Source organism: Sinocyclocheilus grahami, unplaced genomic scaffold, assembly GCF_001515645.1.
Source record: "Sinocyclocheilus grahami isolate Dianchi unplaced genomic scaffold, SAMN03320097.WGS_v1.1 scaffold46.1, whole genome shotgun sequence".
NCBI lineage: Eukaryota > Metazoa > Chordata > Actinopteri > Cypriniformes > Cyprinidae > Sinocyclocheilus > Sinocyclocheilus grahami.
Genome location: NW_015505225.1, coordinates 66,120 through 83,238, shown reverse-complemented (window position 1 = coordinate 83,238; position 17,119 = coordinate 66,120). Strand labels below are relative to the sequence as shown.

General features: G+C 37.5%; 1 protein-coding gene across 1 annotated transcript in view; it reads left to right on the top strand.

The window, feature by feature from the left end:
- Positions 1–17,119, top strand: part of LOC107582568 (roundabout homolog 2) — an 83,331-nt gene that overhangs the window by 14,851 nt on the left and 51,361 nt on the right. Inside the window, exons 2-3 of the mRNA XM_016268461.1 lie at positions 1,994–2,320; positions 15,514–15,671. Coding sequence (XP_016123947.1) covers positions 1,994–2,320; positions 15,514–15,671 — 485 coding nt within the window. The remainder of the gene's footprint in view (positions 1–1,993; positions 2,321–15,513; positions 15,672–17,119) is intronic.

Sequence of the window (17,119 nt, the reverse complement as noted above, 5' to 3'; positions counted from 1 at the left end):
CGCTACGATTGGTCGGTGCCACGTGACCGGTATCTGATTGGCTTAAGTAGAAGGGGAGTGGAGTCCATCCATTTGTGGATTGGTTTGCCTCTTAATGCAAGAAATGTCTCAAAATCCACAAATAAGCGCAACGATTTACAAATGCACAGGGAGCTATCCACAAATGCATGCAGCGATCTACAAATGCACAGGACGCGATTCACAAATGAATGCCAGGCAAAGTTGTGTTTGTGACATAAAAATATATCTGTGAACATGTTTTTTATTTGCAAATCTCATTTTATTTTGTGAAACTCTAAGATTTATTTGTGAATCTCATTCTATTTATTTATCAATACATTTTATTTTTTCAAATCTCATTTACTTTGTGGATCTCATTCTATTTATTTATCAATACATTTTATTTTTGTTAATCTCTTTACATTTATTTGTGGATCATAATGTATTTATTTGGAATTATGCAACGATTCTACCCCCATACAGCAACATTTTGGTTACTAGCCCTGTTCTTTAGCCATCTCAGCTCACCACCATTTTTATTTTGTTTTAAAGTTGATGTAAAATTAGGTTTAACTGCCTGGTTTTGTTAAATAGTACTTACTATAAAGGTGCCTAACATTCTGTCCACAGATAGCTCTGATATCTAATTTTAGTATACTAAAGACTTTTATTTGAAAAATGTAGGGGGGGGGGGTAATGTATTGTTTTTGTTTTTTTAATTCTGTATTTTTAATATATAAAATCAGGGTCAAGAATTAATGGGGGTTTGGGGCAAAAGTGAACAAAAAAGCCCCTCAAATATAAAGTGCCCCTATTTTGGCATTTTTAAGGTTCCTAATATTGTTTTGGGAGCCTCCTACAATAGGTTTACATGGCATGCAAGGTCAAAAAATGCTTAGATTTTCTCATAATATGCATTTAATATCACCTCATTTTCCAACGATTCTCTAACGATTCCTTCGAAGCAGTTCTAAGATTCAGTCTCTCTAAACCCCTCCTTTCTGTGAGTCTACGCTGCTCTGATTGGTCAGATGGCTCACTCTGTTGTGATTGGTCTACCACATACAGCGTGTGTTGAAAACAATACGGCCATTGCCATAGTAGTTCCACATTTTGAATGCTCAATAGAAAGTATAAACATCTATTATTTATCATACTGACAGGTTATGATTCAGCGGAGCCAGCTGGTCCAAATAAACTGGGTACTGAGCAATATTTCAAGAGCAAGCGTTTTGTGAATACCGTGTTAAACTCCCCGAGAATAGAGAAGCAGTCGTCAATAAAATGACGGGAACACAAAAAAGATTGGGGTTGTACTGCTGTGAATTTAACCACTGATTCTTCGCAGCCTCATCTTTCGGAAGTCTAAATAAAATGAATTTACTTTCACTTTACATTTCACATTTAATTTTTTAAAATATCTAAAAATGCCCTTGTACAATTAAACTAAATCTGTCACCACTGTTGCAATTAAAGTGTAATGTGAAGTGAACACAATAGTGTTGATTGTACATTTAAATCTGCTCACGTTGCATCAAATATTTATTTTTATGCATTGTTTTTGCAGCGTTGAGCATTATAACCAATCACACACGTATCTATTGGGTGCATGAATGTAATGGCTAGCAGCATTTAGATTAGTCACCGGTGATGAAAAAAGAAAAGTAGCTTCAGCTTCGATGCCACTTTTGTAATTTAGTAAAAAGGTAAACTAAATTAAAATTTTGTAAAAGGTTACTTATGTTGATTTTGATAACATTTTATTGGTAACTGCTTTTAGCACTCTGACTGATTGACATAATTTAAGTATTTGACATGAAGGACAACACAAATACTTTTTATAAGGTACAGTAATTCTAAAAATTGCCCTTACAGTCTCAGGGGACAAATATTACTGCTTACTGGAAAAGTACATTTCTGGCACTGATATACATTACATCTGCCAGATGCTTTTAGCCAGATGCTTTTAACCTTCACTGTTGATTCCTCACAGGGTCCCGCCCACATTTGGATGATGTTCCCCCCAGGATAGTGGAGGATCCCTCTGATCTGATCGTGTCAAAGGGTGAGCCGGCCACCCTGAACTGCAAGGCAGAGGGTCGACCCATGCCCACAGTGGAGTGGTATAAAGACGGCGAGCACGTTGAAACCGATAAGGACGACCCTCGCTCTCACCGCATGCTTTTGCCCAGCGGCTCCCTTTTCTTCCTGCGCATCGTTCACGGACGCCGCAGCAAACCTGATGAGGGAGTTTACACTTGCGTTGCCAGCAATTACCTAGGAAAGGCCGTTAGCAGAAACGCCTCGCTGGAAGTAGCCAGTAAGTACCTTCTGATGAATTCCACCATGCTTAGTGATTGTGGGTGAAGCGTAGCTATGCTGAAATAAAAGTAATCTATCCCTCTCAGACATAGCCTGAGGTTTTGTTTGTCGAGTTCTTTGTGGCAGGCTGCTGGTGAGTTTTTGCCTGTTGTGACAGTGTGTCCTCCTGCTGTGTGACTGCACTCTGGGCCTTTGGCTCAGCTGTAATCCAGCTCTCTGGCACAGGAACGTCACCATATTCAGCTCCTCCGCCAGAAGAAACTGGATTAGCAAGTTCGTTGATTAGAATTGGAATGCATCTAATTAGATTCCCCAAAGTTTGCTCATTAAAACACAAAGCAGCAATTTCCTGGTGCCTGTTTTCCACACGACCATTCTTTTTTAAACAAGCTGCATCTTTTGCAATACACAATTTATAATATGGTTCCGTATTTTAGTTAAATATTTCATTTTATTTTATTCATGTTTTTTGTTGTTTGTTTTGTTGGTTAACTTGAACTTACAATGAAACATACTTCTAAAGTATTTATTAATATTAATGTTAATTTCAGTATTTACTAATACATTTTATTTTACATTTTGATATTAAAATCAAGAATAAAAACTTAGCTGTTAACATTATTTAATGGACCTGAACTAACTTGAACTAACAATGAACAGTTGTATTTTTATTGACTAATATTGTTAAGATGTTAATTTTAAGATTAATAAATGCTTTAACAAGTGTTGGGAAGGTTACTTTGCAAATGTAACAGGTTACAGATTACAAGTTACCTTATTTAAAATGTAATACGTAGTGTAACCATTTTTAATTAATTTATTAAAGTATTGTAACTGATTACATTTGATTAGTTTTTCTAAATTTCTAACAAATGTTTTTAACTGTTAATCGTTTTCAAACATTTTAAGCAGGCAGTGTTAACCTACAGTAGTACTCAACACTGATTACTTGTCAGACTTTCAAAATCCTTCATCACTTGAATTAAGATTATAATAATTTAATTTTAAAGCACAGCACTGGAATGCACTTTTAAAACACTGGAACACATTTGTATCACTCGCCAGGGTGGCAACTCTTAGACAGTTTGTAGCCTAAAGCTTTCAGCTCAAATTCAAATGAGAACCAATCAAAACCATCAGAAGAGCATTGCTTTACTTAATGGCCTTTAAATTGCAGGAGGCATCGTGCACATCAAAAACAGGCAAAGCAACAAATCAATATTATTCAACATATTCTAGCTTTTTACAGAAAATATTAAGGTGTAGCCCCCTTTGTAATCATTAACATTTTCATATGTAACTAATTTAATTATAGATTTTTTCTCAGTAACTGTAATAGATTATTACAGTTAGATTTATTTTGTAATTAAATTATGTAATCCCGTTGCATGTAACTAGTTACTCCCCAACACTGTTAACAAATATATGGCTCATTGTTAGTTAATGTTAGTTAATGCATTAACCAGTGTTAACTAATGGAACCTTATTGTAAAGTGTTACCGCTTCAAATATTCATATCATATTTCCCTGTTATTTTAAGAAGTCTGATTTTGTCAGTTTGCTCTGGCGCTTTGAGATGAAGGTGAGGTTTATCTGATGTAAATGTCAGAAGGCCAATGTCAAATCAAGCCCATTTTGATGCATCTAACAACTTGCCGAAAGAAATTATTAAAATGTTTCCACGAAATGTGCTCTTAAAATAGACATCCTTAACTGCCGAGGGAGAGTTGAGCCCTTAGAGCCATTACAGACTTTTGCTTACTATCCCAGAGGACGCTGAGTAGCAGAGCATGCTGGGTGAAAATGATTTGCAATCATGCACTCGGCGGTAGATCTTATCCTGAAGTCTGCATACTCACTCTCCCAAACAGCTCTTCATATTTTTGGCCACGTAGAAAAAGCAGGAAGGGGAATACTAGCCGATTGTAGTGCCGTTCTTTAAGATCTAAATCTCATTATATCACTATTCATTTAGAATGTGGGGTTTTTTTTCAGTCACAAGATTTGCTGAATGATGCTACGTGGCCTTTAAATCCAAGTCATAATTACCGCATCGAAAAATATGTCGTCTAAGCAAGCCTTACAAGATGATTTATTATGTACGATTAAAGCCAGAAAGAGAAAGGAATCGTTTTTTGCTCTCTAGAGTCCATATAGACTCACACTCAGCACTCCTGCGAGCCTCAAATCAGGCTGGATATTAGCTCGTGCTGCACAATGCTCGTGAATTAAGTGCTTGTCCTTGTGGAAGATGAGACTCGGGTCATACACCAGGAGACCCAGCTCACCGCCGGCCGTATCTTCTCCTCAGCAGTGATTAATGTGCTAATTAGAGCTGGACAGTTTCCAGCGCGACCGCGGCATGAGGGCAGAGCGGATGGTTTATGAAGACGGAGGATCCTGAGGGGTACAACAGGTGAAGGCAGGGGCGAGGGCAAGGGCGAGGGCGAGGGCGAGGGCGAGGGCGAGGGCGAGGGCGAGCAATCCTTCACACATCTCTGAGACTTTGTCTAGTCCTGCAATTCAGATTATAGCAGCAAGCGGATTGAGGTGGAAAAAAATTGATTGTATACATGGGATCAGCCTGTTTGTGATAAGTGAGCAGTTTTTGCCACGACAAGTCTGATGCAGCCGTGCCCATCTGTTCGATATTTCAGCTTATGGGACTCGCAAACACGGAGAGTTGTTGAGCTATGAAATGTTCGCTCTGTGCTTGTTTGTTGGTGAATCACCCGTGTTTTTCAGTATTAGGCACATGTGTGATGTGATTAACTGTTCTAGTCGAGTCGTGAATGTCCTGGGAGTGAGAATTTTTGGAAACACATTAGCTTTGGCTTGATCTGTGCACACAATTTTCACCAAGCATTTTTCACCAAGAAAAACAATGTGAAAATTTTTTATTTTGTGTTTCACAGAAGAAAGAAAGTCATAGGTTTGGAAAATTGTTATAATGTTATAATTGTTTATTTTTTCAATTTAATTTATTTTATTTTAATTTTAGTACTTAATTTTTTTTAAAGTTCTTTATTTTAAAGGGACAGTTCACCCAAAAATGGAAATCACCCCATGATTTACTCACCCTCAAGCCATCCTAGGTGTATATGACTTTCTTCTTTCAGATGAATACAATCTGAGTTGTATTAAAAAATGTCCTGGCTCTTCCAAGCTGTGGCAGTGAATGAGGTTTAAGATTTTGAAGCCCAAAAAACTGCATCCATCCATCATAAAAAGTACTCCAGACAGCTCCGGGGGTTTAATAAAGGCGTTCTGAAGCTCGCTACGCCTACGTCATCTGCTGAAACCCCACTCTCTCGTGAACGTGTGTATGACAGTTAGCGGAAGCTAGTGATTATAGTTTATAAAGTTGTAAATATGGATATTTTTCTTATACAAATGCATCAATTCACTTCAGAAGGCCTTTATTAACCCCCCGGAGCCATGTGGAGTACTTTTTATGATGGATGAATGCAGTTTATTGGGCTTCAAAAGCTCGACCCCCATTTGCTGCCATTATAAGGCTTGGAAGAGCCAAGGCATTTTTTAATATAGCTCCGATTGTATTTGTCTGAAAGAATAAAATCATACAGTATACACCTAGGATGGTTTGAGAGTGAGTAAATCATGGGGTAATTTTCATTTTTGGGTGAACTATCCCTTTAATATTTATATTTTATTTCAGCTATATTTCAATTAAAATAATTGTCAATTAAAATATCAAGAATTCAGACTTACCATTTTTTTCCAATGTCATAGAGAAATCTTATTCATAAATGGCTGACAATACAAAGACAGTGATGGTCACATGACTAGTGATCATAGTGACATTTTATTTATAAAAAGCATCAACAGCAACAACACTAATATTAACAATAAGCAAAATAAATGTAGAATGTCTAATGTTTTCAAATGGAGAAAATAAATAAAGGACAGGAGTCATATCGACTTAATTTTAAACTGCAGTTTTAGTAGGTTTATAAGCTGTTTAATAGCTACAGAGTCAAGAATAATTCTCTGAAATATTGGAATATAACAAACAAAACATCGTATTTTATTGCATTTCTCAACTGGAATGTTATATCAGAATTATTAATAATGTTTTTGTCATTCTAGATTATGAAATGCCTGCTCAAACTGCGATCGCTTGTGAAGATAATGAATAATTAAATTCAGCGCTTTTATTTCCAACATGCGCTCAGTCAAGGCTGTATTATTTAACTCATGCAAAGTTATGTCTTTATTGGCAGAGGATCTTGACGGATTATCTACGTGACTCTGACTTCACGAGACTAACGATGAGCATAGACAACAGAGAGAGAATTCAATTCAGCGCTTTTATTTCCAACATACGCTCATTCATGGCTGCATATTATTTAATTCAGGCAAAGTTACGTCTTTATTGGGACAGGACTGTGAATTGGTCTTTATTTCTTAGAGCCAAGCTGCATAAACTACATATCAGGCATTTATGTAATGCATCTAATTCAGTGACGGCGCTACATCGGGGCTAGGGGGGGCTATAGCCCCGTCAGAATTTTTAATAGCCCCGGTTTAGCCCTATTTCTTTATGAAGTAACTCTGACGTCATCAATATCATTTATTTTCTTAGCACCCCCACATATTGGTCTAGCCCACCCTTAGCACCGGTAGAGAAAAAATTCTGGCGCCGTGCCTGATCTAATTTGTGGCTGTTATGTTAAATAAAGTTTACTAACTAGAGCAAATCAAGTACCTGCACGCACCATGCCGTTGTTGTTGTCTCGTCTCCCCTCAGACGCACTGCAATGGCGATGGCGATCCTGCGCGCAATTCTCAATACACCCACAAGATGGCGGCGTTTATCGGTGAATCCGATATTGCAAAACCGATATCCGATTATGGTAAAATGCTTAAATATCGGGGAAAATATCGGTAAATCGATATATCGGTCGATCTCTACACATGACAATGCATGCATACTTTGAGAAGAGTTGAGAAGAAACTAATTCAAATTCAGCACATGTTCTGACAGTATGTGTCTTTGGATAAAAGCCTATGTTTACAGCAGTGAGTTTCAAGCATCCACTCACTTTTTTTTCAAGAAAATGTTAAAAGCGACTTTATTCATCAAGGTTTAAACAGCCATAACAAGTATAAATCGCTCTTTAAATTCAACGCTTTTGTTGCTCTTGCATTTCAAGGTCTTTGACAAACAAAAAGATTTGTGCATTTTATGAAAAGCCAGTGTTGTTCTGTAATATTAAAGGATTCACCAGTAAAAGAAGACTGAATCTGGGTCTTACACTAATATATTAATCCATGCAATGCTAGACTGCCGTATATTGGGGGATACAGTATTATCCACCTAACATATGTATGCCACAGGACCACTGCTTGATCTGACGCTTGTCATAATGGCAGAATGACAAATGGCAAGTGCGACTAGTGGAGCCTGTTATTTCTTTTTTTTTTTGGCAGAAGTAAATATTTAGCTCTTGGCTTGAATGCAAATCCATTCACGTATTCTCTCAAAATAGCAGCTTTGTGTTGAAGCTTTTATGCAAGAGAAAAGCTGTATCTATTTCAAAGCATTGAATGTGGCAGTCTGTCTGGGGGAGCAAACTATCGCGTTCCCTGAGCCTGGATTAAGATAAAGTAGGACAAATGAAAAATAAAACTTGCTTAAAAGGCTCTAGACCCAGCTGTCCCTCTTTCACCCAGTGTGGGATTATAAAGTAATGATGCTCCGTGGCAGCTTTTCCCTAATACATCTTTCCCCATGCGCTCTTATCTAAACCCTCTGAAGGGCTGTTATGGGATTTCTTGCATGCACAATGTTGTTGAACATAACCAATCACATTTTATATCGCATATCTTCCATGCTCTTTGTCTGTTTCATGTAAAATGCGTTACATTTTCAGCTGTTGCGTTTCATTTCAGGAAGACAATTTCCGACCAAGTTCTATCCTTTTATTGATTGTTCAAGAAAGCACATAAAAGCCGGAAAGAGATGTAGAATGGGATGTTATCAGTCCAAACGGAACTAAACACAAAAGACGTGCAGATTAACCCAGTCAGTGTCTTTCTGGGTGGGTCGATTAGCTGAGTCTCGACACGGGGAATAACGTAGCGTGGTATTAGCCCACCTCTGGGATGGATTTATTTATGTGGCTCTGAAATGAACAATAACAACATCCTGTCTAGTCCACACACACTTCCAGCTGTGTGTCAGAATCCCGGCCGGGCGTAACCTTCACAACGACATCCACGTTCATGCACCGCCATATAATTACACGTTAGCGGTTAGCATAATTTCACATGTAATTGTCAGGCTGAAAGTGTAGGAGTGCTTCAGTTAGATTGAAACATTTCACAAGTCTCCTCCCACTCCCATACACACACACACACACACACCGACAGATGGCCGCTTGTCAAACCCGACACAGATTCTTCAGGTTAGAATGATTGTCCTTTTAAGATCAACGTCTGAGTCACAAACGGGCGAATGTGTTGTGAGTCTCCATAGTGGGGGATGCAAATGAGCGGCCGTGTGTAAAGAAGTAGAAAGAGCGCGTGGTGAGTCAGTGGTGGGCTATTAATAATGTACATCCCAACAGGCTTGTCATTTACCATCATTCCATGATCTCTACAGGGGGGGTGGAGAAGAAAGACTTCTGGGCTTTTAAAAGCCCGACCTGTGTGAGATTCAGCTTGTGAAATGTCCTTTTGCTCCTATAATTCAAAATCATGAGTTGTCGGAATACCGGTGATTACAAATTCAAAATTTTTTGGTGCGGTGATGAATATGTTTATGTCATGTTCACTGCAGGGGTTTCAGTGTGGTAGCATGTATAATAACCTAACAGGAACTCATGAAAATGGGAAGCCCAAATGATTAGTTACTTATTTATGAAAGCAATGGTTGTGTCTGAAAATATAGTACCTACCATAGTAACTACCTTGCTAGGGGGTCTACCAGGAGAGAGACCAAATTTCTGGAAACATGCGTTATGTGACTAATGACTCAGGAAAATTAATAGTGACTGTCCTGAGCTGTAATGTAAAAGAGAGCAGACAGGCAAAAATATATTGGCTGTTTGGTCCATTTTATGCTTTTAAGTGTGTGTGTGTGTGTGTGTGTGTGTGTGTGTGTGTGTGTGTGTGTGTGTGTGTGTGTGTGTGTGTGTGTGTGTGTGGTTCAGGTATACCCTACATTATGGACAAAATTTTTTTTTTAATTTTGAAAATGCACAAAGTTTTCTGTAAGGGGTAACAAAAATTTTTTTTTAATTTTGAAAATGCACAAAGTTTTCTGTAAGGGGTATCTTCCCGGATATCGTCCTCTTTTGGAAGGCCAAACAAAGTAGTTTCGCTTTCACAACGAAACACACAGCGTCTTCACAACATGGCGGCAACAACAATACTACAGCGAGAATAAAAGTTACGCCTTCTTTCTTTGCGTGAACATTTGGGTGGCGTTATGCAAACCTTCCGTAGACATGTGGGGGCGTGTTAGAACGAGCCGTTTTAGGTAGGCGTGGTTGACTCTTAACTTTTATAAAGAATATCTCTTTGGATTTGAGACTTTAGTCTTTGCAACTTTACAGATCTTCTTTATGCACCAAAGAGCTTGTAACACTCCAAAGAGAAAAGGAAAAATTTTAATTGCATCATATGACCCCTTTAATATTTTGAACCTTTAATTTTATACTTTCAGTTTTAATTTTAATTTAAGTATTAATAATTTTCTTATGTACATTGTGATTTTTGTTAGTTTGTTTAATACATTTTTATATCTAGTTTATATTTATTAAAAATCTCTACATTTTAAGATTTCTAAGTTTTTCATCTAATATTTATATTATTTAATTTGAGCTTTGTTTGAATGAACAGAAACTATTTTTTTTTAAGTTTTAGTAAACAATAATACTTCTGTAGTGTTAGATATAGAAACCTGAAGAAAAACATTGGGTTTAATTCAAACTGATTTGTATAGTGCTTTTCACAATTAACTTTTGTCCTCAGCAATTTTCTGCAGACCCCCGAGCACAAATTTGCAATCGTTGTGAGCGCAGAATGCTGTCTTAGAAAGCATGCTGCTGGATTTTGAGAGAGCCAATGTATAAGGAATAAGTTATTGCTAATTCATGTCGATTTATTTCCATATATAATTTTAGCAGCTGAAGTAATTGGCTTGTACAGCATATGTAAGGGATGATGATGATTTTCCTGTGCACGGTCTGCTCGGTGGAAGGAAGCCAAGTAGAATTGAGAGAATGACCGTAATGTTTTGTGCCGGTCATGTGACCCACTCAGGCTTTCAGCTGTAGCTAATGAGTCTCTCTGCTCATGTCACTCACCTCACAGATGATTAAAAATCACGTTGCTTTCCCTTTTTCGTACTTCGTAATAAAGTGTAGAGGATGAGAGGGGGAACGAAGGGCTTACTGAACACATCGCCAAGAGGGACGAACCCTGTCAGAGCCAAGCATGTATCATTCTTTCCCATAACTAGGCATGTGGTATTGCCGAGGGCACTTACGAGCTTTGTGTGCGGGCTGGCCGGCTCTAGGTAAACGGTGACACTATTTTACCCTCTCTTTTCTTAACCAGTGCTCATGAATAACACATGAATTCATCTCCTGAAAAATGCAACATGCTGTGGGCTGTTTGGGAACAGCCTGTCCTTGTCCTTGCTTGTGCATATGCCTCCTGCGAGTTAAATCCTGTTCAGGAGGTGACGGGCCACCACAGTGGACTGCAGGGGACGGAGAATGTATGCACACTGCCAATTTGCAAGCTCATGCATGCATATATGTATTATACCAATTTTGTTATGTTTCTGTTTGGGGGCCATCAGTCACCCTCGGTGTCAGCTTTCATTATCAGAGTGGCCATCGGATCTGCACCGATTGGAGGGTGTCCACCGGGTGAGATGGCTTTTGTGGAACAAGGCAGATGTCTGTGTTGGGTGAGCCGTTGGTCGGTTGAGCACTTTTCTGCAACATCTGCACTCTTTCTCTTGTAAAAACATGCTTTTATATGCTAGGGAAGGCCTGTGCTTTGTTTGTACACTGATAGAGTAGCCCAAGGGAATAACTGGATGCTTATTTAAAAGTGACAGACAATGGTGGATGGAGTCAGCAGATCTTACAGGCCAACGGGGGAAAAAGACAAGTGAATCATTTTATAGTCAGTTTAAAAAAATAATTAGCCTTTGGGGGATGAATTTATTTGTTGGGTTGATAGCATTTTCAACTAAATGTCAAATCTGTTGTGTAATTGGATTTTGGCACATTGTTTTATTACTATATTTTGAATTAAAAAGTCAATTTATGAATTTTAATGAAATAATCCTTGAAAAAACATGTTTACTGCAGTTACCAGCTGAATCAAAATTAGTGGCAGTAAAACATCAACAACTTTTATTCCTTTTTTACAATTTATAATTACATGGGCGGATAACACTATGTTAGAACCTTAACATTTTTACCATAGTGTGTGATTTGTAAAACGTATTTATTTTGACATTCGCATCACATAACCAGGTCCATAAATATGGCTTTTTTGACATTGTAAACTTGCTCAGTAGCTCACCTGGTACAGAATTGCACAAGTCATGTGAAACATGACAAGTCATGATCAAACAGCTCAAAGCCTAAATTTCCATGTTTGCTTCAGCAAATGCATTTTTGCTTTTGTTAACATATAGGTTAGGTTAAACTTTAGAGTAGAGTTTAATGTATGTGATACATTTTTTTAAATGCTATAAAGCATTAACCTTCTAGCACCACCACTCACCGGACATTTAATTTCTGAATTGCAATTAGTTGGTTGAATTTGTACAACAACCAACTAATAAAACATTGGTAGATTCACATTTATCTTGCGTTTTTGGCACGACTCATTAGATAGGCCTATTTCACTTTAAAAGTGCCACTTGCAAAATTAGTATTTCATTCAGTATTGAAAAATATCAAGTCACCTAGCTTTGTGTTGCTAACTTAGCAACATGCTAAGAGATCAGAGTCTCATATTGAAAAGGTCAGCAATTAATAGACCAATATTTAGGCACAATATTTTTGGCACAACGACGATTGCCTCTATTGATTTGCCTCTAAAAATCTAAATTGTGAAGAAGGTTTGAGTGAACAGGAATGTGGCAGATTGTGTTGGATGGAGGAGTGTTGAATTTGGTTATGGTCAGGTTGGGTGCCCAGACTGACAGATGACCACTTCAAATTCTGAAGTGAGTCACTTACTGTCCATAGACAGACCCGCACCATTTGTCCCAGCCTGAAAGATATGAATATTCATAGACAGGAGATGAGCATGAGTTTAACTAACAAAGAAAATGGAGCACTTGGCACTCTGGATCTCACCAATAACATGACATTTCAATGAATATTTATAAGTAATTATCACAAGTCATTGCATTTATAAAAGTCTGCCAAGGGACGGTGTAGCCAGGACTCGGTAATACAGCCGAAATGCTGCACAGGTCATATCATAAATATGAATCGATGGCTGAATTTATTTATTTGGAATAATTTTCATGCTTTACATTCTATGATTTCATTTGCAGCCCACGACAGGTGAGATTACACCTTATACTTGAGGTGTTAATCGAAAAAATTCATCCACAAAGTGTTTAAGAGATAAGACGGGAAGATATTGCGACTGTCAGATTGGTGATTAATTTGTGGACAACGGTGTGCGTTATTACTGAAATGCATTTATATTTCACAGAGATGAGAATATGAGTGGCATTTATGCTTGTATGTGTGTGTGAGGCTCTGTAGCAGCCGCTGGTGAGAGTCTACAGCCCGTAGGAGCTCACCCTTTGATGTAGGAAACTCAAAGGCCCCCCTGAGGCAGCTGCCATAGGGCAGGGGTTGCATTTTTAATCTGTCAATCACCACTGGGGATTTATGGGTAACTTTTCCTGCCAAGCCAGACAGCGGGGAATGTAGCATTCTGCCGTTCACTCTCAATGTGATGGGTATAGGCATAGAAAAGAGAAGGGGGCAGTTCACTGTGTTTACCGTTAACACTGACGCTTAGTAAGGTCAGCACAACCAGCCATTGTTGAATGTGGCTGTCTGCAGAGTTTAAGCATTGGCATCCCTGTTGGATTTTGTTTTGCGAGACTTTAAAGTTGTGTTCCAAAACCTAGATGTCTATTAACGTTTTGTTCAGGTCCAGGGAAGTTCGTATACATGAGTTGTGAAGTTGTATTTATGATGGCAGGTGCATTCAAATCACTTTGATTGGATGTCGATGTACCTTTTGCACAAAAAATAAAGCATTTAAACTCTCCTTCTGCAAAACGATCATTAAAGAATGAGCATCAGGTGTGTTTTTGCTTTGTTTTTATTCAGTTTATGTTGGTGCTATAAATTATCATTTTATTATAATTGTACAGTTGTATTTTATACATGCTACTTAGCTAGTTTTATTGAAAAAAATAATCATTAATTTCAACAAATTTACTGTCAACTACAGGTGCTGTATCCATTTCATCCACCATGTTTCTGACTAACATGCCCCCAAATCAGAAACTCAGGGCTCCCGATTTTTTTAATCCTTTAAAAAATGTTTAAATTTTCAAAGAAAATCACACATTTCCCACTTGTAATTATTATTTTGTGTTGACGTTTATGTGTGTTCAACTGGTTAATACAAATTACTGACATGAACACAATATACTGTAAGATACCTTGTGTTGGCCAAATTCTAAGGCAACATTACACTATTTTTTGTGGAGAGGCAAAAAAAAAAAATTACAACAAGGCCAACAAAGTGAGAGGAACATATAATTAATTCTGAAAATAGTTCAGTCTATTCAAAATGTTACTGTTTTACAGTTTTTTTTGTGTGTTCTGTTTTTGTGCTTTATAGGACTTTGTGACATTTGTTGAAAGGCACTCTGATAAGCTGATTGTTTGGTTAACAACATGCTAACATCAAACTGTTGTAAATAATTGTGAGTCAAGTCAAGGAGAGTGAAATGTTGATTTTAGTGTAGCTTTAAAGGGATAGTTCACCCAAAAATGAAGATTCTGTCATTAAATACTCACCCTCATGTCGTTCCAAACCTGTAAGACCTTCGTTCATCTTCAGACAACACAAATTAAGATATTTTTTATTAAATCCGAGAGCTTTCTGACCCTGCATAGACAGCAACACAACTGAAATGTTTTATGGCCCAGAAATGTAGTAAGGACATAATTATCTTTCTGGGTCTTGAATGTGGTAGTTGCGTTGCTGTCTATGGAGGGTCAGAAAGCTCTCGGATTTCATCAAAATATCTTAATTTGTGTTCCGAAGATGAACAAAGTTCCTTGCGGGTTTGGAATGACGTGAGGGTGAGTAATTAATGACAGAAATTTAATTTTTGGGTGAACTATCCCTTTACTACAAAAAGGTACCAAAAATAATAGGCAAGTTAATAAATAATCTAATTACAAAAAAGCATCAGTTTACCCAATATATGTCGGTCCTATGTATTTTTATGCTTATTTCAGAACTTAAAAAGTTTGTTCAAAGTTTGGGGCCTGTAAGATTTTCACTGTTTTTGAAAAAAAGTCTCTTATGCTCACTAAGGCTGCATTTATTTGATCAAAAATACAGTAAAAAATTGCAAGATTGTTAAATATTATGACCATTTAAAATAACTGTCTATTTTTAGATATTTTAAATTTTAATTTATTCCTGTGGTAGCAGGATTAGACGTTATTAGTAACGTAAAGACGTTACTCCAGTGTATATTTTCACAAGATCATTGTAAATATATTTACTGTCATTGCATCCATGCTGAATAACAGTATTAATTACATAAAAAAAAATCTTACTGACCCCAAACTTTTGAACAGTAGTGTAAATAGAAGGCAGCTCACTAGATTTTGGAGCAGACCCCTAGTCATGTCATGCCTCTTTTCTGTGGTCAATTATTCAGCTGTATTTAAATGTGACTGTGTTGTCATGAAAACACTTTATAATTGATAAGATGAGAAAGCCAAGGCATTACATACAGGAAGGAGCACAGGAGCTGCGAGAAAGCGAAGATAAGACGCCTCATTCATCTCTGACTCACAATTCCCAAGTTCCTCAATGAAGATCCATGAATAAACAGCTCGCACAGGGGAGCAGATGAAAACATACCAAACAAACACAACACCGCATACAGCTAACACTTGTCTCAATCTCCCATAGTTCTCAGGGATGATTTCCGCCAGCCTCCCAATGATGTGGTGGTGGCAGCAGGAGAGCCCGCTGTGCTGGAGTGCGTCCCTCCCAGGGGTCACCCCGAGCCCACCGTTTCCTGGAAGAGGAACAATGCTCGTGTCAATGACAAGGACGGCAGGATCTCTGTGAGTCAATAGCAGAAAGTGCAATGTTGGCACAGGAGTGATGATTAGGTTGTAGTGCAGCAGTGACATCACTCTACCCCTCTGCAACCAGCATCGATTGAAACATAAATCAGTGCACTTGCTCACGTCCTGTTCTCCACCAACAATGACATCACTGCCAAATGCAAATTATCTAAATGAAAGGTGCACTTAGCATTATTCTATGTTTGTGCTGTGCTGGTTACCAGTGTTGTTATAGCTATAACTGAAACTCTTTTTGTTAAAAAAAACCAAAAATATAAATAGGGATGCACCGATATGAAAATTTTGGCCGATACCGATAACCGATTATTCTTTATTTTTGAAAGCCGATAACCGATATGTTGGCCGATAAATCTATATCCAAATTGTTATATACTTTTTGAGAGCCTGATTACAAAAAAGGTCTCATCATTAAAAGCCACATCCCAAACACTTCAACATAAGCAGCCTAGTTTGAACGGTGTACATTTTAAAAATATTTTTACTCTCCCATTACCAAATTTAGTCATAAAAAAGCCTTACAAATAAATAAAATTATGCATAAATAATGCAAACAAGTCACTGGACATCATTACACATGTAAAGAATCAAAATGAATGCGCCACAGATCAATAAAACGGAATAGCCTCTGCACGGACAATAATTAAATGATTTTAATTACTAAACCATATTGTTGATGAAAATAATAAGAGAAAAATACAAGTGGTTGTTGTTATTAATAATATATCAATGATTTTGAAAAAGTAACAAATTAATACCACTGTTTTAAATAGCAGCCATTGAGCTGCAGCTCAAGCTGAAGCTGAAGAGCTGAATGAACACGGTAAACTGAAGCGTTTTGCTGGCAGCTTATTTAACTCAAGGAAATGCATCCTGAGATTAATATTAATACAACATAAACATAATATTACAACTTATATATGAAATGACAAATGACGCAGTTATTGCATGCTATAGTCAGAATGTGTGATCCTGTTGTGGATGCGCTCTTCCCATAACAACGCGCTGAAACACGGCAACTAAACCCAAAGAATTCACAACGTTTTATTATAATAATGTTCTCATTAGAATGTTATATACACGACATTCCCAATCATAGTTATTAATGTTGTGCACTGCTGTTTGAGCTGCGTGCGCTGAGCTAAAGACGATCACCGGTAAACTGAAGCGCTCTTTTAACTTAACCAAACGCATTCTATATGAGATAAATCAGATATACATCAAATAAACACAATATTACAACGTACAATTGCACAAAAGGCTGCAAACGAACAGCGCGCATCTGAAGTGTCTCTGAAGGAAATAATGCATTATTTATCGGCTTTAAGATATCGGCCAAATTTTCTTATCAGGCCGATACCGATAACAGAAAAAATGAGCAGATATCGATATGGTGGCCGATATATCGTGCATCCCTAAAAAAGAGA